This window comes from Maylandia zebra, linkage group LG11 (assembly GCF_041146795.1).
Source record: "Maylandia zebra isolate NMK-2024a linkage group LG11, Mzebra_GT3a, whole genome shotgun sequence".
NCBI classification, from domain to species: domain Eukaryota; kingdom Metazoa; phylum Chordata; class Actinopteri; order Cichliformes; family Cichlidae; genus Maylandia; species Maylandia zebra.
Genome location: NC_135177.1, coordinates 9231478 through 9259095, shown reverse-complemented (window position 1 = coordinate 9259095; position 27618 = coordinate 9231478). Strand labels below are relative to the sequence as shown.

The following is a 27618-nucleotide window of genomic DNA, read 5'->3' as shown; positions in this document are numbered from 1 at the left end:
TCCCCTCCTCTAATTCCTGGTTTCACTTCCTGTTATTCTGTCTCTCTTGTGAGCCTCTTCCTGTCACCTGATGCTGAGAGATAAAGCACCAAAATATGGGAAAAGGATTGAGGGGGTCAGTAAGAAACATTTTTTTTGTGCATCTGCACATTTTAAAAATTCAGCATGAGTAACTAAAAACAATATATACAGCAAGCCATGATTTTATCAGCTGCAAGCTGGCCAATATGATTCTTATCAAATTAAAAGCATGTCCTTAGCTATTATCCATATAGCTTTAAAAAACTCAACTAATCGGAGGTGTGGGCACAATAACTTGACGAGGGGGAAATTGTTTTACATATCAAGTGACTGCTTACTCATACTCATTCCAGATAGGCCAGTAGGCGTGTTCACAGATACATTTCAGTGCCTCTGGTGTGTGCGCTCTGCCAGGACAGCGCTAAGGGCTGAGTCATGTTGGTCTAATGTCAAGACACAGAGCCCATGAATAGGCATAGTTGGCCATGAGGGACAGAACAAATGATGCGGTGGCAAGGTTAAAAATCCCCTGACCGCGTGAGGCCCTTCAGTTAACTCCAGCTGGCCAGGGTTCACGCAGCGCCGCATCCAGTAGCCAAATGGCAGTCTATGTCTGTGCAGCCCAAAAACAGGCTCGGAGGTGCACACAAGTGCTGATAAGGCACAGCTGCATGACTTGGCTGAGACGTGCATTGGTAGATTGAGAGGTGTGAAGCTGTGAGTGCGATGCTTAAGGTAGAGAATGTGAACAATGACTGGAATCTAAAGTGGTCTTTGGGTGGAGGTGAGGTCCTGAATAATTGGGAGTCTGATTTAGAAAAGATAGGTGCTGCATTAAAGAGACTGGAAACCTGCAGTTGCTCTTTTATTAAAATAGAAAACATAAATAAAATGCCTATATAGATATTTACATTGATATCATTCAATTTTTATCTGAACTGACGTTCAGCCTTTCAGGTTTTCTTAAATAGATTTTTAAAAAGTCCACCTCTTTTGTCTGTCTCAAAAGCAGTGGTGAACAATCCAGTGTCACTCATCAACAAGGAAGTTGATGAGAGCAGTCCTGGGAGACAAGATGGCTCTCTTTATGCTGCGTTCGCGCAGAAACTTCTGTCCGACGGGGCTCTCCAGAACCAGCTGCTGTACCCGACTGGTATCTTTGGACACCTGCACAGGGACGGTCACCATGCCACAGGACTTGTTGTTTATCTAAGAGTAAGAAACAGAAGGCGACAGATGAAAGAAGTTACTGAAAGTTTTTTTCCATTCGGTTATTTTGAAAAACAAAAGTACTGCCATTGAAAGTTGTATTATAAACTGGCACAAAACTCCTAAAATAGCAGACTCCACCTTTTCCCTCTACATATACAGTGCATCCTTTAAAACACATAGTTAGTGGTACGCATGGTAAGGACACTCGGTCTTGTATGTTTGGAAGCAAATGTATGTGTGCACACGCTGAACATGATGCTGCTTTTAGGTGGTTGTAAATTAAGGGTGTGCACGCTTGTGTGTGCGTGTGCTCGGGATTGGCCTCCATTCTGGGACAAACCCGAGTACGTGATTAGAGGACTGAGAGTGAGGAAAGCCACAACAGAGCTCTCAGTCTAAGGGAAAACCACCACCATCATCATCATCACTGAGCAATGGAAGCTCAAATATATATACAGTGCGTGTGACTCAGAGATGTGTAAAAGAGTATTATTTTCACTAAGACACGGAAAATACATATGGAGTATTGTGAGAACAGAACTGGGCACACCCACCCGCACTCAGACGTGTGCTGGTGGGTTTCCTGGAGACCCGTCCTAACCATAAACACTACTTCTTCTTGCTAAGGTAACCCTTACCTAACTGAGTATTTACACAGAAATGTGCTGATTTCCCAAAATGTCACTGCAATGAGATTTATATCTCTGTAGTGGGAATAGAATAAGTGGACACACCCATTTCTGTCTCGTGTTTCTCGTCTCTTTTTCCACGTAAAACTCAAGTGAATGAGCAGCGCTGTTATTCAGCGTAGTGTTTGTTGAAATCACAGGTGTGTGTGCGTGTGAGAAGGGATTAGCAGGTTTTCTCAGGGGGATACTACCTCCTAAAAGAGAATAGTCACATTACAGCAGTTGGAGCTTTTATCTATTAGCCTAGTGGATATCCAGGGCAGAACGAAGAATAGCACTCTGATACAAATGGATTTTCTTTTAAAAACAAAACAAAACACTATCACAGCTGGATACATCCTCTGATTGTCTTTGCATGTTGAAAAACACCGATACTTGAATTCCCGATGATGATGTACTCAGCTTAGAACCAGTCACAGGCTTCATTTTGGCTAACAGGCGTTTTTTTTGTTGGGTTTTTTGTAAAGAAAGTACACGAGTGAGTGAGTGACAGCAAGGCAGGAACTCTGTTCTTAACTTCTAATTACTGACCAACTTGTCTTTTTAACTTTAAGCACAGTGTCCGACATGCTGACGCATAAACACACAGGTACGCACGAACTTGTAAAGACATCTATCCGCGCGCGCACAAGCACACAGAGGCTAATCATAGGCTCTCCTGAAAATTACAGACTATGGAAGTAATCATGGAAGTAAAAGTGGAGAGTTTCAGGAAATGCTAGAGGACGTATGAGAAAAACAGTCTTAATAAAGTTCTGTATATACACTCACTGGCCACTTTGTTAGGTACACCTTGGTAGTACTGGATTGGACCACCAAGGGTGCTCGACTGGATGAGATCTGGTGACTGGTGGCATTTGAGTGCACATTTAAAGGGACAGACATGAGCATCAGCAATACTCAGGTAGGTGTTAAAACATTGGTACTAAGGGACTAATGTGTGCCATTAGAACACCATCACCAGCATTATTTATGGATACATGCGTTTTGTCTTTTTTTAAACACCAAATTCTGAACCTAACATCCAAATATCACAGCAGAAATCAAGACATTTCTCTAATCTTCTGTTGTCCAGTTTGTGTCTCCTCCCAGTGTCAAACTGAGGATTATTCTGCATGTTAGGTAAATGTGTTAACCACCATAATATGGAGTGTTCCCTGATTGTTACTGGTGGTTATTTGAATTCCTGTTGCTATCAGCTCAAAGCAGTCTGGCCATTGTCCCCTGACCTCTGGCATCAACAAGGTATTTTCACCCACAGAACGTTTGCTCAGTGGATAGTTTCGCTTTGTCAGACCATTCTGTATAAACTCCAGAGACAGTTGGGTGGGAAAATCCCAGTAGTTTCTGAAATACTCAGAACAGCCCATCTGACACCAACAATCATTCCATGTTCACTTACACGACCTTTCTTCCGCATTCTGATGCTCAGTTTGAACTTCAGCAGGTTGTCTTCACAATGTTTACATGTACAAGTGCAATGACCAACAAAAGAAAAGGAATTAGGAAATGTAAGCGCTTCATTTAACTTTGACAACCATTTATTTCTGTATTTATTGTTCGGTCACAGAGTCAGAACCTTCAGCAGTGATGCATATTGAGTGAGTTCACGTTTATCTGAACTTACCAGTACAGACAATTCCACAAAGTCAGGGACCTCCAGATACTCTGGGTCCACAGTCGGCCAGGACTGCTGCAGGACATCCCCTTCATGTTGGAGGATGGGGCTGAGGGGGTGTTTCACCTGGCAAAGACCTGGGAAAGACCCAACATGGACAATATTTGCCGACTCTCAGGAAACGTATGCGGAGGTACAAAAGAGTCAGCCAGAAATGTTTGTTTTTTTAAAGAAAGAAAAGTTATATACACATTTAATTTTTAGTTCTGCGGATTACTTTAATGTTGCTTGTATTTGTTAATCTTTATGCTGAGACAACATCTCGGTAATGGGTCATACAACAACGACGCAGCTATTCTTACAGCGAGCTCCTGTCCTCTGGAGGCCCAAGGGAAGGATGTGAACTTCCTCTATCCTGCACTGTGTGTGTGAAATTACGATGAAGGGCTCAGAGAGTAAAGTACAGTGCGGCAGAGGTCACACATCTTGTATGTCCTGTTTATAACGCTCTGCATTGGTGATTCTCAGACTGTGGGGGCAAAACATGACGAACACGTACCGGGGAAACTATGCAGTGAAACTCGAGTAAGCTGAATAACTGAGGAATTTTTTAAATTTTTTTAAATGGGGTGGGGGTAGGACAAACAAAACGAAGTTTGCTGATGCTATCGTGCTCAACTTTGTTTCACTAAAAAACAACTTAAGCTTCTATAGCTTCTTCTGCTATACGTACATGATGTACATGAGCACACACAAACACAAAACGTGCTCATTGTCACTCATTAAAACCAGCACACACGCTATACGCTTTCCTTTCAGCTGGACTCTGTTTTCTGGTTCTCTCCTCTCTCGGCTGTATGCAGAAAGCTCGCGTCCGTGCATCCATGAAAAGAAAAGGATGTCCTCCAGGGCAGCGCAAGGGCACGCTTCCACACGAGACACAGAAAGTGACGCTAGAGCTTCCTTTCTGTTGTTTAGCTTCTCAGCACTGTTTATTTCAGGCAGAGTGTACTGATCATCACCACTCATCGTTGGGTGTTCACTAGTGTAAATTAGAAGTTTAGCAGAGGCCGCTTCCTCTTTTACACACCAAAATTATCCTCATTTACAACTATTTAAATATCATCCGACAAGCGGTTAAGTGTAAGAAGCTGTGTGTGTCATCATGTGACACATTTCTTCTTTACATTAAATATGCACATGAACTTCACCAACCTGCCCAAAGCTCAGAAGCTAAGTGAGGGGCCATGGGTGCTGTCATCATAACCAGGGCAGCCAGAGCTTCCTCAAACTCCACGCTGTGTTGCAACAGCCTGACTGTTGCACTCTAGACACACAGAAGCAGTGGAGAAAATGTGATTTCCAGTGTGTTCAGTTCAAACAATACTTGTACCATATTTGCAGTTAGTTCGCCTCAGTTGAGTCACGCCTCATTTATTCATATTTTGCAAGGAAAATGGGGAAATAGGTGCAATGATTTACTGAAACGTGAGAACACTGACGAAAGTACAGTATAGAAGGCAAAAACAGAGTTTGTACAATGAGCTTTAAAGTCAATATTTGGTGTGATCACTTTTATTCTTCAACAGCCTGAACTCTCTTAGGCAGCTTTCTTGTCATTTCTTTAAGCAGTTTTAGGAACAGTTTTCCAGGCATCTTGAAGGACAAACATTAATGCTGTTTGGATGTTCGCTGTCTTATTCAGTGTCAGGATGATCCCACACTGCTTCAACAATGTTGAGGTCCAGGCTTTGAGGAGGCCAATCTACAACTGATTGATGTTTTTCTATGCAGGTATGCTTCTACTGCACTGGCAGTGTGTTTGAGATCATTGTCATGCTGAAAAATGAAACTGCTGCCAATCAAGCACTTTCTTGATGATGGATCAAAATCTGATTCTACTTTGTTTGGACAAGATCTCCATGACCACTGGCTCTCAAACCACGACAGAGCTTCAACTGTGTTAAAGATGACTGTACACACTTGCTGTTGTATCTCTCTCCTGGCTCCTCTGTACATATTAACAACAAAAATTTCACAGTTGGATTCATCACTCCATCAAACATGCTACCACTGATTCTGATGTCACTCCTCAGCTATTTGTCCCTGCCTTAAGAATAGCTTCTTGACAGCTACACTAAGACCTATCAGGTCCTTTATCAGCTCTTTTCTGGATTCCTTTTCCTATTTCTTAAGGACATGACTTTAGATGTTGCTCATCTGATGTATTGATGTATTTATTTATTTTTAGCTAAGTTTTAGGCTAATAGCGCTTTAGCGCTTGGTGCAAAAATATAATTTTATTACTGTCAAACTATGTTATCTTAGGCATTTTTCATGGATTCAACGAAAGAAACAGAGACTGGACTGAAAATGAGTGAAAAAGCAGCCAATGTCCACAGAAAAACCTTGAAAGACCTTCAGAAACCCTGGAGAACCATCGTCTGTGACCACATTAAAAAATTACAAGAGGAAGTCTGGCTCCTTGGAAATAAAATATAATGAAATAGACTTTTTTGCACATTACTGTCCTTCAAGATATAAGAGAGTGCACTCACGCTCAGTGTGTTAGTGAGTCCCATTAGGCGAGATATGGCTGCGTTGAACAGGAAGTCCTCTGTGAAGTGAGTCGTCACCTGAAAACACCAACAGAGAAACACGGCACAGTTGGTGAGTAAAAACAACAGTCTGAGGCTTTATGATGCGTTTCTGGATCCTAGACATATGGCTGCTTCCAGATGGGTTGGTGTTGTCACTTATTATTACAGAGTGTGCCTCTGATGAATCACTGGAAAACAATGACAGGTTCAGAAGACGGGCCTCCAGTCTGTTATTGTCATGTGGACCAGCTGAAGCCACAAAGCGAGTCAACATTCCCCTGCTCAGCTTTCATGGAAAAGGGAGCCATTTGGGAGGGTCCACAGGGAGCAGGTTTATCAACGAGGCTTTTGAGGGACAGATCAAAGGACAGCCTCGGCTTTGAGGGCTTAGGGCAAACAGCCTGAGGTCCTTTGAAAGCAATGGCCTTGAGGTGGGAGGCGGGGGGTAGAGAGCGACTATCAAACCTGGCAGCCAGAGAAGGCTATTTATAAAGTGTGAAAGGAGACAGTTTAAAATCAATTTCCAGCGCCTTCTGCTGCTACCCTTTATTCCAGGGGTTTCAGGTTGCGACGGATGTTTAGCACTGAAATGCCACAACTCAGGACTTTGTACTGCAAGACTGTGTAACGAGTGATATATTACTTGGTGTCATTTGGTGCCTTATAAATGAGAAAAGACTTCTTAACGTGCCTTCCAACTGTAACAATTAACAAAGTGGCAAAAGGCTGAAGGATATTAATTAATACCAGGCATCAACAACTTTAGCACAGATAAGAGGAACAAGCTGAGAGCGAAATTCAAAACGGAGCAAAATGACAGATGCAATATGTTGCCGAAGGACAGTGAATGTTAAATCTCACTGACAACCCGAGATTTGACACCGGGCACATATCTGACCCCTGCTGGTGAGAAGTGCTGCAATATGTCAGTTTAATGTCACAATGAGACGCTTAAGCCAGGGGTGTCCAACTCCAGGCCTCAAGGGCCGGTGTCCTGCAGGTTATAGACATCACTCTGGGTCAACACATCTGATTCAAATGAATAGTTCATTCCCAGGCCTCTGCAGAACTTCAAGACACGTTGAGGAGGTTATTTAGACATTTAAATCAACTGTGTTGGATCAAGCACACATCTAAAACCTTCAGGACACCGGCCCTCGAGGCCTGGAGTTGGATTCACTCGTTCTCACTGGAGCTGCTCACACAGACAAATTTGCAGCACTGACTTTTTTCGAAACAAGCTCAATTTTTCGGATCCGAATAAACACACTTGATATGTTAGACTGCATTTGGGAATAAATGTGTTCGTAGCTCAAAATGATGATACGGAAATAGTAAAAGAATACTGTTTTACTTCAGACACACAGCTAAACACACAGATGTGATCCTAGCTCTGTCAAAAAGAGCTTAAAGTGCCCAACTGACATCATGAAATATGGACAAAAGCAGCCATTATACAGCTTCAACTCCTGGATCAAACCATTAAGTCTGCCTTCTGCTGCCTTCTAGTGAGAATCGGATGAACCCAGAATCTCAGTTTCTTCCCTTTCTTGTTTAGAAACATCAGGACCAACTCATCATCACGACGCGCTCGGTGTGTAAAGGCCTTTAGGCTGCAGAGCAGTTACCTCTTGAATTGCGTAGTTCTTGTTCTCCCAGATCTTTTTGGCCTCTGCGAGCTCTTTCTTTTTCAGCAGCCTGGGGTTGGGGACATCTCCGAGCTGCCGTGCTGCTCTCAGTTTGGTCACCAGCTGCCACAGTCGAGACTGCCATCGTAGAACGCCAGCAAGAGCATCGGCTGGAGTGGGTCAACACACACAGGACACAGGAAAGAGCATGTTTTTACAAGATTTATTTAAGTTCACACATCATGAGTAACTTGTCTGTGTAATTTTGCAGACTCTTCTCACTCTTAGCATTCCACAGGATGTCCTGTTCAGGCGGTGCCGCATAGAGGATGTATAGTCGTACTGTGTCCACGCCGTACTGCTGGACCACGTCTTGGGGGTCCAGCCCGTTGTGTTTGGACTTGCTCATCTTCTCCCACGTCACCTCAACGTGACCGCCACTCAGAGCCACTGGCTCCTTATCTGGAAGAAACAGGATGGGGTCAGAGATAGCTGGGATCAATAGACGTCCTACTTTGATAACTAGCAGTATCTCTTGTTTATCTTGTTACCAATCAATAAATCCTTAAATGCTAAGTATAACAGTGTTTTGGTATCTTCAAAGGATTTTATGTGATTTGGCTTTTCCTGAGAGTGTCTGATTAACCCGTCATTCAACTGGAAAAGTGCGATCTGAAGCGCTTAAATGAAGAAGGCTTCTCGCTAACAACGCTAGAAGGAGGCGGGGAGGCAGTGTTACCACACATTACAGAGAAAAAAGATCAGTCATTTCTCCGAGCCCCCCTCCTTTCTACTTGTTACAAATGTGTCACATTAACAAACACCCTCCAGCTGCACGCAGCATGTACCTGTGAAGTTTATTTCTTCTCTCTTTAGGTACTGGCCACTGCCTGCAAGCTTAAACGTCTGGCCCTTGATCAGACCCTGGACCAGGAGCTTCCGAAAAGGTTCCCTGTAACACATAAAGAGAGTGTTTCACTTACAAACACTCTCAAAATTCAAATGCACACTAAATAAAAACAAAAACAAACATACACATAAACCACAGTGTACCCCACCTGTGACCCACAAGACCCTGATCCTTGCAGAAATGACAGAGGAAGCGAGCATAGTACAAGTGCATAACAGCGTGTTCCTTCCCTCCGATGTACACGTCCACAGGAAGCCAGTGGTCTGCCAAGTGGCGCTCAAAAGGCCTGAAGACGGAGAGGACATTTAAAGAGGTGCTCACTTCATTTACTAGCCTAAAGTAGTATCAAGAGCAATGCTAAACTGAAAAGGAACAATAAGAAGGGTGAAGAAGTGTCAGTGAAGAAGGGGAGAGGATTTCTGAAGACCTTGAATGATCTCTTCCTTCCTAAAATGAGGTCTGTTGAGTTTCGTATAGGAGCTTTTTTGGGCTCTCACAGACGCTATAAATGATTGTGCAAACATCATCATCTGTCCACACAAACCAATGTAGTGGAAGAAGTCTTTTCAGTAAACACAGAGGCTGCTGGTTTGCTCTATCACGATGTAACTTTTATCTTTTGCTCACTTAACGCCATAATACTACACAGTAATCATTTATTTTACCTTTTTTTAATTTTAATTGATTCAGTTTATGTTTTCTCGTTCATGTCTTTGTCATTTTGTTATCTGCACTTGAAGCACTTTGATGTTTAAAATCAATGCCAAAAATGAATGAATTAGCAACTCAAAGCTGCAAAATGCCCAATTACAATCCCAGTAGGCATTTTTTCAGATGAGACTAGTTTGTAGTTACGTGCTTTGGTAGACATGCACGCCGTCTTCCTCCAGGGGGCAGGCTTAATCTGACACACGAGAATACAGAGAGGAAAAGAAGCATCGTGAAGCCTCTTCAGTTTCTTCAGACTCAGAAAAAAGTACCAAAGTAATGCCTTCTTACATTTTGGCTGCCATCACAAGTTAATAGTGAAACTATGACTATTGCTTTCAGATCTTGGCAGGACAGCCGCGTGTAGTCAGCCTGGCTGTCATGATGGAGTATCGGTAATGACGCTTTTTAGGGAAGACTTACATCATTACTCTCCTTCACACGTCTCTGCCTCCAACCCTCCCTCTGTGCCTGATAGCACCTCCAGATAATTGAACCGGGGTGGAGGGGAGTTATGAACTCACAAAGCTGAAAATAATTCGGACTCACTTCTGGCAAGAGGCCAAGGAAGTCTAATACATAACACCCTGTTCCCATTTCCTTCATCGCACTTGCTACTTTAAAACATCACTCGCTTCCCATTTTCGCTCCCAACCCCCCACCCCGCGTGTATACGGCTCAGCAATCCAACTGAAATGCACAAATGGTGTAATTGCTTTTTCTGTTGTGCCGTAATCTGTCCGGCAAAGAAAAGTGATGGAGAGAGCAGTCCCCCTCCCTTTTTAAAGCAGCTTTACGGCTAGGTCAGGGCACTGGGAAATTAATCTCTTTTGTTAAGCTCAGGGTATCACCGCCACCCCAGCAGGTGACGGCCATTGCTCCATAATCTCTATCGGCAAAGAGTGCAACTTTCAGGGAAGTGCGTATGCATATCTGCGTGTACACAACCCAATACAAGTGTTTCAAGCAGGCAAGTGGGAGAGAGAGTGGGTGATCTAACAATGAGCATAATCATAGTTTGAGTACAACTTACACCAATAGCACTTATAGAGTTTGTATTTACACAGCGATTACACAGCGACCTTTCTTCATATCTAAATAGACAGACATGCTTCTTCTCCTACTGCTGGAGAACCTTTTGCAACTTCCTCTTTTCTCGTTTTCTTTTAAACAAATACGATTGTAATAAAAGGTGAGAAAGAAGGTAAGAAAAAAAGATGCAAGAAAGAAAAGTAAATAAGTCTACATTTGTTGGCCTCATTGAGCCAGAGATGGATGAACAGGAACATATTAAAGCTTCAAGAGGAGGCTGTTTATACCTGTATGCATTGTGAGGGTCTGTGTATCTAAAATAATACCAGGCCGAGTCCACAAATGTGTCCATGGTGTCAGTTTCCCTTCTCGCTGGGCCCTTGCATCTGACAGGAGAGACAAAGAGAGAGTTGGCAAAGGAAGGACTGGGAAAAAAAACAACAAAAAAAACAGGCTGATAAATTAGAAAGTGAACAAATGAATGATGTCTGTTTGTATGCTCAGAGAAAATGGCTCATTATGTGATTAACGTGGGTGTGCGCGCGCATGTGTGTGTGTGTGTAACGCTGCCTGCATCTGGCTGTGGGGGTCATGTCCCCGTGGAGAAGCACAGCTGAAGCCAGCCTGGCACCAGAGCTCTGTTCTTGTGCCCTGACTAACAGGCTGTGCTAACAGGAAAAGAACTGGCAGGACGCACACACGATCATGTGTTTGTGTTGGAAATGCCACCTTGTGCCCCTCTCTATCCAAGCCAAACAGCACTTGGGTATGTGATGCGAATCTGCCAGCAACACTTTCACAGTGCAGGAGAGGACATCGGCAAAGAGGGGGAAGGAGGCGGGGCTTTTGGAGAGTACTTCTGCTTCAGTTTAAAAGCATTTAATGGAACGGTGAAAGCATCTGCCTTTTACTTATAATGAGTCTCAAAAGATTTAAAATCAGTGTCCCAGAAAGACAAACAGAGAAACAGCTCTGAGCTTTGCTACAGTGTGTGCAGCGGAGCTGGTGTCGTCTCCTGGACCTCGTGGGATGCCTCCGTTTCATCTTAAACTCCGTCTACTGCTCGACGCGTTCTGATTCATCTCACAGTCACATTTTTTTAGTCAGACACGCGCACGTAGAGAGGCAAAAACTCCTCGACCACCTACCATACCAGTCTATAATAAGGCTGTGATGATGAGGTAAGAGCTGGAGGTTGCCTAGCAACAAGGCTAAGGTGTAGCACAGTTAATATTTGGAAGTCAGGTGTTATTTCATATGATGAAAACCCAGCAGTATAACAAAACCCAGTCTATCACAAAAGCGCTCAAATGGAAAGAGAAAATTAGTGTGCACAAAGAAAGAAAGAAAGAAAAAGGATGCTCCTCTCCTTCCTCAGACAGGCCAGTATGGACCAATCAGGAGTCAGATTGTGGCTATTTGATGGACAGCTGGTCCCAGACTACTGAGGATGAGATTTGATGACACAAAGGTGCTCTGTCCAGAGATGGGCCTTCTCTAAGCCATGAAAGGAGCCCAACAACAAAAGTTGGTAGCTAAAACAAACCTGTGCTGGAGAGAGTGTGTAAAATGTGCGTGTGTGTTTGGAGGGTGAGCCAGAAAAAGCCAAAAGGCTCTCAAACAGATGCAGCTAAAGGAGGCAGCTGTCCACTCGAAAGCTCTCCACTACAGCAACGTGGCCCCAATCTGCTGTGTGTCCACCTGCTCATATGTTGGTGTTGTGCTAACTAAGCAGTCTCGCCTTTTACCTGCAAACCCACACCTGCATGCACACCTTCTTAAACCAGACTAAATCAAAGCTCAGGGTTCAGTTGGCAGACCAATTTACAGAACTGCAGAGGTTATGAGACAAAGATGAGCACGCAGGAAATGACTTCGTCAAGGACAGACAAAACTGCATTCCTGCCACCCATCTCTCATCGCCCTGCCCGTCTGTGTTCCTCGCAAACTTTAATTGGACATGGTCGACAAGTGACGAGAACAAATTTCAACAGACACTTAACAACGGAGGGGAGATGGGAAGAGAGGAGATAACGGCGTCTTTGCGATTATAGCCATCAATCACTGCTGATGGGGGGGAATTATAGTAGCTTTGTGGAAGTGAGTGAACACAATCTGATGACTTGTGCCATCTGCGACTGAGTGGGCCTTGGTTTTAATCAACATGGTGCCATGGCGGTGATTAGTCTTATTCAGAGAGGAATTCCCATGTCAGCAAGGCGCTCTGGAGACGCCAGTTGAGCAGTCATTCTGCATTCAGCACATTCACTGATGAGCTGCTGAGATGTGTGTGTGTGTGTCCATGTGTGTGAATGATTAGGCACTGTGCATAAAAGGTAAATGCATGTATGTCCGTGCTTGTAGGGCATTCGTGTGCATCTCTCGAGACACAGCTGGCTTATATAACACCCATCATCATCATCATCATCATCTCATGCTGCTCGTGTCAGAGATGCCACTGATTACATAACCCCGAATGAACAAAAGTATTAATCATGCAATTTACAGGCTTGCACTCAATGCAAAGTGTTCCTGTAAAGCTGTCAGTCCTCTCAGGCCCGATTGACAGCGATCTCATTTTGTCAGTGTTGTTCTCCTGAGGAAACACAGGAAGGAAAGGCGGCCACAAACGCCATAACAGGCATGATCATTTCCCCAAAACGCTTATGCTGTGCTAGAAAAGGAATAACACCGTGTATCTCATATACAGTATGACATAGACGGACGTGTGGCTGTGCTGATGCTAATACTAACAGTGCTTCAGGAGATGGTGTTGATCCAGTGATACTTGTACAAATGGGATCTATGAGATACAGAACTGAACAAAAGGCTTGATTGGAGTGAACATATTCAGGAGTTCCCACACTAATCGGACCGGATTTTTCAAATTGTAGAAAAGAACCAGAGCAGTGACCTCCGAGGCAGTTCCTCGAACGGTCACCAGAGACTTCTATTTTAAATGATTCAACATTATAGCAGACGTAAACATGTTTAATCCTGATGCAAGAATACGATTTTGCTCTATTGCTATTTTTCCTGTTTGTGGGGCCTTGTTCCAGTTAATCTAATACAAAAAAAGACCTCTCAGCCATTCTTTGTGGAGTTTGCGCCTTTTGAAGAATTTTATTTGCAGCTATGCAATAAATAATATGGCTCACTCAATGGTAGCCAACAAACTCTTTGGACTCTTGTAAGCAAATGTTAAGGTGCATAAATGACAAAAGCTGCTATAAACAGCTTCCCAAGCTGCATTTTCTGGCTGCAGTGACACTGACACTTTATGCATTATATGTTTGTTCTTAGATAATAAACTGCAGCTGACCAGTATAACAAGTACAGGCTATAGTAGTAATTATATGCACTCATTAAAACTGTTATTGTGTGGTCTATAAAAGCATAACAGAGGGTTCAGCACCTCCTAGCTGCTACTCTTTCATGTGCATTTTCTACATTAATTTGAATATTAGGAAGGAACGTAAGGCCCTGTGAGCATCACTGCGTGTTATAGACAATTTACAAATACTAATTCTCCATTTTTAAGGATTTAAGAAAGATGTCACATCCTGTACCTTCTCCTTCCCTCCTTCTTATACACTGCTTATCTATTTGTTTGTAATGGCACGAAAGGTTAATGAGACACATGAAGTGGGATAAATGAAGTCTACAGTCCTGCTGTGCGTTATACAGGGCTGATAATACTCAGCGTTCTCACCTGGGACATTTGCAGTTGACCCAGTCATGTGCTGCTTCTAGAGGCGACGCCCCTTTTCCTGTAATCGATGGCAGCTTTGGCAGAGTAACTGGTAACTCCTCCTCAGGGACGGCGACCGGACCGCATGACCCACAGTGCACCACAGGGATGGGTGTGCCCCAGTATCGCTGTCTGGATATCAACCAATCTCTGAGCTTGGAGCTGGTTAGGTAGCCTCCAACCTTCTGTTCTTTGGCCTTCTGGGTAATAGAGTTAAAGGCTTGATCTCTGGTAAGGCCTGAGAACTATGCAACAGATAAAAGAAGAGGGACAAAAGAATGAAAATAGTGTTGTTTGCTTTTTATTAAAGAATGATTAGTATTAGTGCTGACCTCCTCAGAGTTGATGAGGGTTTGTGTCCCATCTTCACGAGTTTTCAGCACTGATGCCCAACTCAGATTCAGAGCTCTAGCTACAGACAGATCCTCTTCATTACAGTCTGGGACACCTGTAACATACATGTGCAGCATGAACATGTCAAGAAGGTAAAAGCACTCAACAGACATAAGATGCTGCTTATTTCAATCCTTTTTACTTGTTCATAACGCACCAACCACAGTATCCAGATAGTCATCAAAAGTCTCCTTGTGTGAGATGACCAGGGGAACCTCACGGCCGGTGAACAGGTTGTGAGCGGTGATGTCTGTCAGGGAGTCTGAAGAGCAAAGGGCAGGAGGGGAATGAGAGGCAGCGCTGCTTCCCCTGGCAGCTCATTATCAACAACTGTTCACCACTGAGACTAGTTCAAGGGGAACCCAATTAACAAACAGTCCACTGCAGCTTCTACAACCAAACCTCGACTGTGTTCGAAATTAAATATTTACATTAGCGCAAGGTATCCAACATGCATCCACTCCAGGATATGGAACACATAAAGACAAGTACAATACAAAACTTTAATGAAGTGTATAAAAAATATAGTTCGCAATTCTTCAAAGAAAAGCTAGTAATCATACAAGAACATATTAAAGTGTGTAAACTCCAGTTTGAAAACAGCCTGAGCACAAGCTGGTTGCGAGTGTGGAGAGATGCCAACCTCTGCCTGGCTGAAAGGCTTCCTGCAGAGCGGAGCGCACTGAGCTACTGCCGTGCAGCAGTCTGTGGGAGGGCAGGATGGCCAGGTAAGCAGCTCCGTACACCGTCTCCGGGGAGGAGCTGTAGGCTGACAGGGTCTCTCCTGTTTCCTTCCCATTCACCTGGAAAATAAGAGAGGAGGCATGTGGGAAACTGTCACATCCACAGCGGCACAGAGGTCGAATAAACAGCGAGGACCTGCTGGCTTTCTATTCCATATTTCTGTAAGATGGCAAATAAAACTAGAACAAAGCAACGGTTAGCATTTTTATGATTTTTATAACATAACAATTTTTATAACATATACACACATATATATATACACAAATTTTGAATCACAGCTTATAAAACTTGACCACAGTGACTCAGACATATAAAACACCTTCAGGGCTTACTGGGCTCTTTTAGCTACAATAAACATCCTGAGATCACTTTTAGATGGCGCACAGTTATTTAAGGATATTCTAATTAACAATTAGTACCCATCACGCTAAAAATCATACTGATAGGAGATAATTGCAATTAACAGCAGCATTTTACAAACTCTAGTTTTTACTTTAATTTTACATTCCTTCATAACAACCCTTTCCAATTATTATCCAACCCTCTTTCCTCTATAAATATAAAAATACTACAAAATATCACAATTAAAGAACCGACTTGAGTGATTTTTATTTTTAAGGAAAACTGCTTTAATAATGCCAGTAATTGGGTTCTCAGTTGGCTTTTTGATGTCTCTCAGTTTGAGACAACAGGCTTGGGAAGAAGCCTAAATACGACTTTCAGCAGCAAGTAATCTGCGACATCATCTGTTTGGGTAAATTGCTACTTGTAGCAGATGCAGTGAAAGCAAATAATAAGTATGGATTTCGATGTTTTGGTACATGATTTTAATAGAAACAGATAAAAAGAGAGCTGTCAAAGAAACTCAAAGCAGGCAATCAGTGCTCGGGGTGAAAGAGATGAAAAACAGAAGCACAGAAGAGGGAGCACTTGCTGGGAAAGTGCTGAGAGACTGAAAGAAAACAAGAAAAGTGAAGAGGAGAGAGAAAGGAGTCGAGATCCACCTTCAGTTTGAAGTCGAAGTAGCATCCGGTGCACTCTCCAATCCAGTTTGCCTGCATGGCTTTGACCCCGTACCACTCTGGAAGGTCCTGCAGGGCGTCCAGGAGGGGCTGAAAGAGATAAAGCCACAAGTTTACTACTTTGTACAAGTTTGGAAGGAGCTAATTTTCCACTTCACTGTGGAAAAGAGATATTCCTATTAGTATGTGGCTGTCTAGGATAATGCAATTGACTCCAATTCCGTGTGGCCTCTTTCAAAGCGCAGCCAATTTATTTTGACAAAGCAGCAGAGCCGACCAGGTCACATTATGCAGACAAAAAGGGATTCTCAAAAATTGTGACCTCTGCTCGCCCTCTTTCCTGGATATCGCAAAGCAATCGCCTATATAGTGTGCACACTACCTCACACACCCACACTTCACATACACACCCATAAGCCCATACACCCCCCCCCCACACACACACACACACACACACACACACAGACACACAACAACATTTATACTGCATGATTAAAGGAAGCTATGCATATCAACGAGGCTCAAGCCAAAAAGCCACAGCTGGTCTGAGGCCAGAGATGTTATAATTCTCAATTTCCTTTTCAGTCTGTCAGCATCTATTACCCACAAACCACCCCTCCACCCCATCGTGGTGCAGTTCAGCATGCAGTACCTCATCACAGAGTTATCAATACGAACATAAACACTAGCCATAGTCATCGCTAGCATGAGTGCAGCTCGTCAGTTATGGATTCCCTTCAGAGCGAGAGGGGAAAAAAGGGGCATAAATCCCGAAGAACGTGTGTCAGCGTGACTGAGAGGCTGCTGGAAGGAGACACAGCAAAACAAAGATGACGAAAAAAAAGCTACGAGTGAGAATCGGGCACGGCTTTAAAGTGAAAGGCAGTGAGTGTTTTTCTCACAAAAGCCAGAAAAAACATTAACAGCAAGGACATGAGTCCCTGGCAACAAAGAAAAGCTCGAGCATGAAATAAGAGTAACCAAGGACTGTGTGTGTGCATGTGTGAGTGAGACATGTCAAGTACACTTCTGGGAAATATATTAACACAGTGAGGAAACACACAAACAGCTGTACTTTGGAAGTGGGTTCAGTTGTCGGGTGTTAATTTACTTGGAGGAAATCAAACATTTCTGGAAGCTATTTGAACAATACTGCACGTGAGCGGCGCACTGAGCTCTCGCTTTTTGTGAATCATTTAGATGTCAGTCGTGGTGTAATAGGCAGGCAGCATTTGTCTGAGTGCAACAAGTGTGATTATGCATGAAATTGAAAACTCCTGCTCCTGCCATGTGATCATTTAGCATCCTGCACACTCCACATGGGAAGAAAAAAAAAGGATCCATCTTAGTAATAATACACAGTCGTTGCACAATGCGGAATAACTTGACAGCTAAACTGAATAAATATTGCCTGAAGTTAATGTTGTCTAACAGACTCGAACACGTTTAGAGGCGAGCGGACAGAAATAAAAAAAAAAAAAAAGGAAATCACAGTCCAATTACATCGCTTTTTATTTGTCACGCTCTGGTTTGACACGGTCCGCCTTTCCCTCCATCTGTCTCTCTCACTTCTCTCCCTTAACACCTTCCTCTTCCTTCCTTCCCACTTCTCTGCTCTTCAGAGAAAATTAGAAATGCAGGAACACATTGTCACAGTAGGCTGCTTCCACCTCCGCTCAAACCTCTGACACGGACACGCACGGGCGACTTCGGCGCCGCGGCTGAACCTGAGCGACAGCCGACTGCGGACGAAATTATTTTTTTAATCAAAGTGACAAAGCAGCGAATAAAACCCTCAAACGGACACGCTGGTGCTCTCGCAAGTTTGGGGTTTGTTTTATTGGAAATTACATGTGTTTTGCATCATTTCCAATGTTTTTCTTTTTTACATTTATTTCACACCGCCCAGGCACTGGTTTCAATGTTATCTCAGTATGAAATGAAACCCCACTCACAAAAACTTGCTTATGCTTTCTTTTATATTGTGATGGAAACAAGAAGAGCTGAAATAATCAGGCAGTGACTGAACCCATAATTTGAATGCAGAGATGTCAAACTTTGTTTTTTTGCTAGGCAAATGTGAGGATTTACTGCTTTGATGTTCTGTATCTCTGACTATGTTTAAAGTTTTGGATGGCTTTGAAGCTGAATTATTTTGTTGGTATTGCAATTTTTGGGAGATTTTCTGCACATTTAGACACCAAAAAAGATGCCCCACAAAATTAAGATCAACTAACATTAACTAAACATGAATGTAATTCCTCATTGCAGCTCTAGAAACAAAAAAAAAATGTTATTAGAAACATTTCTACCCAATTTTTCTCAACTCAGTAAACAAACTAAGATAAATTCGAGTTTAAAGTGTTCAAGCACTGAGCACATAAAGCCAAACTTTTCTCTTTTATAGGTACCTGCCTGTACAGTGTATTTCTATGTGCAAGCACATGCACACACATGCATGAGTTCCATGAAAAATGTATGAACTTTCTTTCTGAGGCTGATTCATGTAAGTCCAAAACGGCTAATTTCACCGTGCACCAGCCCTGTTCACCCCTCTGCTTAAAGGTGGAGGCTTCTCATCAGCCAGCCAGGCCACCTGGTGGTATTACTGAGGCTTCTGGTCTCTTTTTCCTTGAAGTAGAGATGCCAGGCTATAAATGATGGTCTCCAGGGGTCTGATTGCAGAACCAGAGAAGCAGGACTGCAGCTGCTGTTACTGAAGTGTCAGCCATGATTGTTATCAGAGGGCTCCGCAGCTCATTTTTGCCCACATGAAGTTTCTGGTCAGCCATTCAGATGCTGCTTGTCACACACATACTGGTGTATCTCTAGCACTGCCTCTCACACACACGCGGTATAGTCATACCTTGGCATAGTTTGTAGTCTTGATGAACCATTGTGTGAGTAGCTTCTGCTCCACCAGAGCTCCAGACCTCCAGGAGTGCCCATTTTCATCCACCTGTTCATCAGCCAGCACCGTCTGATCAACAGGGTCCCAGTTCACCACAGCCTTGGATAACACACATGCAAGCACACAGCACACACCCAAACGGCACACATGAGCTCACAAATTGAAAAGCACAGCTTAAGAAGTAGCTCATATTTAAAAGCATATTTTAAGGCCACTGCATTTTATTACACAAAATGAAAAATGTTTTTTCCAGCCTGTCTACCATTTAATCCAGTCAAAGAGAAAACTCTGAGCTGCTTCAATCATTACTGTACCAGTCAGGGATCTGAAACCTGCGCAAGTCATATTATTCATTTAAAAGAAATCCAGGATAAACCAGAGCGCAAATACGATTAATACCTCTTTTTGGTATGCCAGTCCCGCTTCAAAGAGCTTGATAAATAGATACTGCGTCCACCTGTAGTAGTCTGGGAGGCAAGTGGTCACTTCCTGTCAGGAAAGTGAGAATCAGACTCAAAAGGGAGCAAAAGGGGCCTGAAAGCTGCCAAAACTCTCTGTCTGATGCTCAGCTCATCATCACGTGCTGCTTACCCGGTCCCAGTTGAAGCAAAGCCCGAGAGTGTCCAGCTGCTCCCGCATAGACTGTATGTTACTGAAGCGAGAGGAACGGCGCTAGAGTTAGGATATAGTGCACTCATGGGCCACTTTGTTAGGTACACCTTTTCAACTGCTCAACACAAATATTTAATCAGCTAAACTGATCAGCAACAGCAACAGAGGACTGCATCCAGTGCCACTCTGTCAGCTGTGAACAGGGAACTGAGGTTACAGATGGCATATGCTCACCAAATTTGGACAACAGAAGATTGTAAAAATGTTGCCTGGTCTGTTAAGTCTTAATTTCTGCTGCTTTAGATGGTAGGGTCAGCATTTGGTACAAACAACATGAAAGCATGGATCTGTTCTGCCTTCCAACAAAGCTTCAGGTTTCTGGTGGTGTAATGCTGTGGAAGAGGTTTTTCTTTGGGCATACTTTAGGACCTTTAATATCAGTTGAGCATCATTTATGACAACAGTGCACCCATCGTCTAATAGCTTCTTCTAGCAGGATATCAGGCCATATCACAAAACCTCCACCACCACAAACTGGTTTCTTGAACATGACAATAGCCCTCATTTAGCAAAATTACCTTTGGAGTTATGAAACATGTACACCAGCCTATTTTGTTCTTACCACTATGCATACGTTACTAAATCATTCTGAACCAACAGGTTTGTGCTGCCTGCATATAATCTGCATACTGCCATGCCTCCATTTTCTCTATAAGGAGACAGGTTTACCTCCAGGTGAAGCAGAGAGAGCGGTGACGTGTTGCAAAAGAGACGTCTGGACAACTAAGGCAAAAAATTTGGCGAAAATCTGACTGATGAAACCGAAACAATTGTTTTCAAAGAGGAAGCTGGAAAAAGGCAAACGTTTCCAAAGTGTTTCTGTGAGCACTGTTTAAAAAAAACACATAATAATAAAAAGCGATGCTCTGGCTGAAATAACGGATGTTCTGAATATCTTTTGGACAAAAAATTGGTATGAAAAAAAGACTTAAAGGAAAAAGAAGAAACCGGAGCATGTAATCTGTCAGCTCGAGATGAGAAACTCACCGCATCGGTGGGATGTCTGAGTGATGACATCCAGCAACAACAGAAGTCATTTTAAATTAAAGATAAGAAATATAAAAATACAAAATATGTTTGAATTAAACGGTTAAAGGTATAACTTTCCATTTAGTATTTTGTTTACTTAAATGCAATTTTAGAATTTAATTGTAATTCAGAGCATTTTATGGCTTATTGTGTATTTGACAACTATAAATGATGACTAAATGGCAATGCCAGTATTCATTTTAAAGAACTGTTTGAATTCCCTTAGACAGCCATTCATTTGTTTGCAGGCACGGTCTACATTTGTAAGTCAAGACAGGGTCTAACCTAGCACCACAAAAGTGGGCCAATTCCAGTTAGTATATAAAAACAACAAACACTGAGATGTAATAGTTCAAATACCTTTTAGTCCAGTCTTCTGGGTCAAGCCCCCTCTCTATGGCTGCATTCTCAGCTGGAAGTCCAAAGGCATCCCAGCCCATTGGATTTAAGACCTGAAGACACAATCAGGGAACTCGTCATTTTCATTAGCTTTCTGGAAAAATGTGAAAGCCATTCAATATTCCTTTTTTAGGACTTTTTATAGAGTAGGAGCTGAATTAACCAAAAAATGGCTTCTCTGAAACGATATGAAATCTGTTTAAATATTGGTCAAAAGTGTCACTGAAGGTTTCAGACTTAACATCACACTTAGACCAAGAGGAGAAAGTTTCCCAGGTGAAAGGAGGAAAATGAAAATAGCCCTGTGGTGTCAACGTGCATCATTCACATAATTAACTGACAGCACCTCTGATCAGCATGCTGTTCACATTACAGCAGGATTTATGCAATCAGTAACTATTAAACCAAAAAAAACAAGTCAGTCTAGGAGGGAACGAGGGTCCTCTGCACGCATCAACTTTATGGTGATGTGTAAATCCCTGCTGGGAGCTTACACATCGGGATGAAAGCACACAGACTAAGAGCCGATGTTTTACTAAAATGTAAAAGGAACTGGTTTAACCTTAGAAAGAAGGGTCAGCATGCTTACATTATTACCCTGAACTTGTTGTAAATATACTCTCACTTTCTATACACATCCTCTCTGAACGCACGGCTCCCCCAGGCAAACACTCGAGGCGACATCTTTTTGGGTCCTCGATGGTGTTTTTCTGCTTACTGGGCGAGACGAAATGAGAGCACAGGAGTGGAAGGCGTGAGTAAAGTAGAGGAGAGGCAGAGCGACGAGGACTCGAGAGCTGGAGAGCATCGCTGAACGGACCCTAACTGGTCTGATGTTTCAGACGAATTGGTATCCTTGGTAACTGCAGGGGCCTCATTTGTAAAGCCGAGTGCTGGATGGTATCAGGCTAAGAGAGCTCAGGAGGAATACAGCCACACTGTGAGTAAAGCAGCCACGATGTGAACTGCAAGCGGAAAAATGTTAGGACAGATGTGCTACTACACTCTTGATCCAGCGTAAATACTTCACTGGTAATAGCTCCACTTATCCTTGTGACCACAGAAAGTGTGAAGCTACCCCGACTTTTTGAGAATCTGTGGCCGTGAAATCAGCACATTGACAAGAGATTGTGGTAGATGGACAAGAGAGTCACTGAAGTCACTGTAATGCAAAGTCAGAGCCAATCAGGGCAGGGCACCATGGGATGAAAGCAGAGGAGAAGAGCTGGGAGACTGATGTTGTTGATATGATGCTACATGCAAGTGTCCACCCACACAGCTCCAGACAAACTCCACTCCATCTGACACTTTGAAATGCAACTTGATAAACGTTTCCTCGTTACACTAGCCCATTCAAAGGTTAACGACCCCTTACCAACCCTTACACATCAGTGTATGTGTAGAGGCAGACCAGCCCTATTAGTCTTTTTAAATAGCTTATTTTTGGGTAGTTCAGCCTTTATATTGGACAGGACAGCAGGGCAGAAGAAAAGGTGGTGCAGGAGGATCATCACACAGGAAATGACCCGGGTTCCTGCAGTAACCTTTTGGTACATCTGTCGGCTGCTCAACGCAGTGAGATATACTGGCGCCCGTCTTTAGCATTTTTATTCCTTTTCATGCTCTAATTGTGGTGAAAATGTACCAATACACACGTGTGTTTGATAAATTTGAACCTACCACCAGCTAATATTTATAAGCATGAAACGAAAAAGCCTGAAAATTTGCTCTGACAGCTGAATAATGAAAAAGCTGATATTGATGTCTGTGTACCATCAGTGCCCATTAGATGCATCTCTGTCAAACTAAAAGCAATCCTACTTTTAAGCAAACTAATAGTTTTGTTACAGTCTTGAAACTAAATTAATTCTAGCTTATGTCAGGAAATGATTTGTGATAATCAGCAGCGTCATCATTCCGACTGTCGATACATATCCATCAGTCTCAATGAGTCTCTTTGTCAATAAGCACAACTCCACAGGACTCAACTCCACAGGCTGCCAGCCGGTCGTATTCTGGTTATAATCCAATAGAACATGAAGGTTACTGAGTGCAAATGTAATAGTTAACAGTGAATTTTTGTAAACCAAAAAACCCACCAGAAAGTAACGTTTTTTGAACAAAAGAGAGAAGAAAACACTTGGTGATCACGTAGACTCAGGGTCTCGTCTCAGCCGAAATTGTCTGCTCTGAAAAATCAACTTTCCTTTTGTTGAATTCTGTGTGAAGAAGCTCAAGTGACGTGTGGCTGGATTTAAATGTCGGCAGGCCGCGATTTTGACACATGTGGTATAGACTGTAAAAATTATTATTTTTCCTAAGCAAGAAACAAGCGTTGTTGTTTTCACATATATAATTACACCCAGCAGCAGTGCCCATGATATCTATCTAAACTGAAAACGGTACTCAGTCATGGTTGGAATAATTAGGACCATTTGTCACGCTTATATGTTTTGCATCAAACTCATTTTAATATCTACGGAAGAGGGTTAGGGTCACCGAAGGGGGAAGGGGAAAAAAAAAAAAAAAAAAAGGTGGGCACATCTTTTTTTTTCCCCCTTTTCCAATATTCTGACTTTTTCCCTCAGAATTCTGACTTTAGTCTCAAAATTCTAAATTTTTGCTTAGAAATCTGAGATTTTAATTCTGACTTTAATCTCAGAATTCTGACTTTTTTTTCCTAGAATTCTCAGATTATATTCAGAATTCTGAGAAAATTTTTTTACTCAGACTTCTGACTATGATCTGAGAATTCTAAGACTAAAGTCAGAATTCTGAGAAAAAAAGTCAGAATTTTGAGATTAAAGTTAGAATTCTGATTTTAATCTCAGAATCTCCGACTTTTTCCTCAGAATTCTGAGAAAAAATAAGTGTAAAAAAAACCAAACAAAAACAAGTGTAAAAAAAAAAAAACCACACTTGAAGTTTCAGGAACAACTTTAATTTTTACTGTTTACTGTGATTATTAGCACGAGCTTTGTACTTACAATAAAGGTTAAAAGTTAACATCTTTTTTTGTTTTGATTACCTCATATTTTGATATTTATAAAGAACTAGGTTAGGTCTAGGTTAAAACTTTCTCTAATTTAGTATGTGACACATGAAAGAACTCCCATTACACATAACTGTTTAAAGGAGAGTGAGTACCTTTCTCAGTTAACTAGTGAATAGGGTAGACTGAGTGCATACAGCAGAACAAACTCAACTTTCTGACCGATGCTGAGAGAAACAAAGTAGTTCTCAGTGATGTGACACCAGGTTTCTGTTCAGAGAGAAACCAGCCAGAGGAAGACGGGCAGGTGAAACAAAAATAACACTGCATCTCGTGTAAAGACGGCACCTGGACCAGAAAACACGGAGGAAGAGAGAAACTTGTCACACACCCACCTTTCTTCTTGGGTGGATAGATCATGTACAGACAAAGTCTAACCAAAGAACTGAGCAGGTGTTTGTGTCACCGCAGGAGCACGGTCCATGTGACAGACACTGCTCGCGGCTTCATCAGCGGCCGCCGTTTAGTGGAATCAAACAGAGTGCTGAATATCGATTGCAGCACTAGGAGCTGAAACAGAGTGGAGTCAATAACAGACTAGAGCGCTGGTAATCGAGAGTATGGATTTTACTCTATTTACACCTAATTTTAACCTTACAAGGAGACCTCATAGCGAGGATCCAAATTACCACAGCAGGTATTAAAAACCATAGAAACACCTTATAGGAAAAGCAAAACAGCTGCTTATGGGCCGACCTCATTCCTCACTTTATTGTAAGAAGGATTCAGTGTCAGCCAAGGTTATTAAAGTTAACGAAAAGTAAACTAAAAACTAAAACTAGTCATGAAAGTTAACTACTATAATAAAAACCAGATCTCTGAAATAATTTTGTGCAGCAGAAATAAACGTAGTTTTGTCATGTGTTCATTTGGTCAAATCTGTTATCACAAACTATCCGAAGAGACTTTTGTGGACGTGTTTATTGAGGCTTCGGATGTCTACAAGACTGAGTCAGCTGCTTTCAAAATGTCCTGCTGTGCACTGATTTTCCTAAATCTTGCCACAAATACAGCAATACTGAAAAAAAAACTAAACTGAAATTAAACTCTTCAAACTTAGGATTGAAAGAAACTTGAAAGAAAGGCAGACGTCAAATGTGACATGATAGTTGAATGCAAACTATAATGTGATATTCAGAATCCCAGCAGGCAGTAAATTTCAATATTAGCCTTAAAGATGAGTCATTTTACGAAAGTTTGACCTTATTTGACCTCGAAGAAGACGTCAGAGGTTTAAAGTATAGTGATATTAATGCCTATATATCATTCACTATATACTGTCTTTGCACACAACGGCAGTAAGAAAGACCGTTTTAAACAGCCCTATATAGGATTATTATCACTATGACCTTCAGCATAATCTATTGACCTTGAAGTAGAGGTCAGAGGTCAAACATGAGACAATATTTTAAATCTTTATATTTGTAAGAATCATAACCTCTAATTTATTTTTAATTTTATTGAAAGTTTTTGTCAATTTTTGACCAATAAAGCATTAAGTTGGCCTTAAATGTGCAATTCACTTGTATTTTTATTTTTTATTCCTATTTATTCTATTTATCCCCTTTGTATATTTTATTTATATTTGTCTCTGTATTTATATATGTGTGTGTGTATATATATGTATATATTATATATATATATATATATATATAAAAATAACAATTCTGTAACTGTAACTTCGGTCGTTGCTGTGCTTTTTGGAAGTCGAATTTCCCAGAGGAACCCACCCGAGGGATTAATAAAGTTCTATCTTATCTTATCTTATCTTAAAGACCTTGGTGCATCTAATCCAAATGTTAATGGCTTGTAACCAAAAGCCCACTCTACACAGTTTTTTTTTTTTTTTTATCAGAATCAATTCAAAACTTTTTGAGGCAGTAAGAGTAACACACGCACGCACACATACACAAACATTACAAAAAACATTACCTCCTCCTTGATGGGGTTAAGTGTAAAATGTTTTCTAATTTCTGTCATGGTAATTGCCCCAAAAACAGTTCACGAGACACTGATACAGGCTGACATTACAGCTGAATCAACACCTGTGAGAAGGTAGGATTAATTTAGAGTAATAAACTGGCACCTGGGTGTGGCGTTGAAATTAGCATTTAAAAAGCAAAGGGATGTACAATAGAAATCAAAGTACAACAAAGAACAATTTAATTACACGCTCTCACGGCGGTGTAGACTTAAGCTTCTAATCACACTCATATTAATGCTCAAGTCAAACTACTGCATAAGCATTACACGTGTATATAGATGGGAAGCTTCACAGTTCGGAGGAAGAGTAAACAGTGAGTCCAGCAGTGTAAACACAGCTGATATTAAAGAACTGTTGAGCAGAAATAAACAGAAAAAAAGTGGGTTACAGATTGGTGAGGGGAGCCTTTTGAAGTGGCTCCAGTGAGAAAGCAGCAATCATACTGTCAATGCAGCGTCATGTTTTGTATCAAAGACGAGTTCAATGAAGGACTGACTCACCATTTTTCCCAATATTACTAAACAACAGCCAAAACACATCCATTACATTTAACTCCTCACAATAACACCAAGTGTGTGTCTCAAACAGCACATTTGAGGGCGTCACGTCCTTTGTAAGTTTTTGTTTGTCACAGGGAGAGACGTGCGGTGAGGGGAAGATAGCGCACAATAAGCCAAACTGGGGCGTGCATTAAAAGTTAAAAGCTCAAAGGCAGAACAGGCTCATTCCTACAGGGATGGACACCTGAATGTGCTATTGTCATGGGGTATTCTCAGTGTTTACCTGTTACCTGCTTCTCCTCCTGTATGTATTATTTGTGTGTGAATGGTCCTTTGTTGTAACAATGCTTCTAGGCACTAAATCCCACACCAGTACAAAGCTTGTGTATTTCTCCTTTAATGTTGCCACATTCGTAAGCATAATGCATTTGTGAGTTGCACCCATGAAAGACTTAAAAGATCTTCTCTGCCAGTGCCAAACAGCTTATTCTGTTATTGACTCTTGTTTGGTGTCACTTATTGGATATTGGATGATCAGTGTTGGAGAGTAACGGAGTACATGTACCGCCGTTACGTATTTAAAATACAAAATATGAGTAACTGTATTCCGTTACAGTTACCGTTTAAAAAGGTGGTATTCAGAATACAGTTACTTTGTTGAAATAAATGGATTACACAGCAGTATTTTCCCGTTTCATATGTTAGGCTATGCTCTCTCTATTTTTAGTTTCCATGCCGGTGGA

The 27618-nt window shown here is 42.0% G+C and overlaps 1 protein-coding gene across 1 annotated transcript in view; it reads right to left on the bottom strand.

The window, feature by feature from the left end:
* Positions 1-871: 871 nt before the first annotated feature.
* The window catches only part of lars2 (leucyl-tRNA synthetase 2, mitochondrial), a 35150-nt gene continuing 8403 nt past the window's right edge, over positions 872-27618 (bottom strand). Inside the window, exons 4-21 of the mRNA XM_004565175.3 lie at positions 21301-21392; positions 19831-19891; positions 19639-19728; positions 19195-19338; positions 16311-16418; positions 15206-15365; positions 14720-14824; positions 14502-14617; positions 14131-14414; positions 10706-10804; positions 8827-8964; positions 8617-8720; positions 8051-8230; positions 7769-7938; positions 6099-6176; positions 4756-4867; positions 3550-3677; positions 872-1230 (exon numbers count right to left, since the gene is read on the bottom strand). Coding sequence (XP_004565232.3) covers positions 1051-1230; positions 3550-3677; positions 4756-4867; positions 6099-6176; positions 7769-7938; positions 8051-8230; positions 8617-8720; positions 8827-8964; positions 10706-10804; positions 14131-14414; positions 14502-14617; positions 14720-14824; positions 15206-15365; positions 16311-16418; positions 19195-19338; positions 19639-19728; positions 19831-19891; positions 21301-21392 — 2349 coding nt within the window. The 3' untranslated portion in view covers positions 872-1050. The remainder of the gene's footprint in view (positions 1231-3549; positions 3678-4755; positions 4868-6098; positions 6177-7768; positions 7939-8050; positions 8231-8616; positions 8721-8826; positions 8965-10705; positions 10805-14130; positions 14415-14501; positions 14618-14719; positions 14825-15205; positions 15366-16310; positions 16419-19194; positions 19339-19638; positions 19729-19830; positions 19892-21300; positions 21393-27618) is intronic.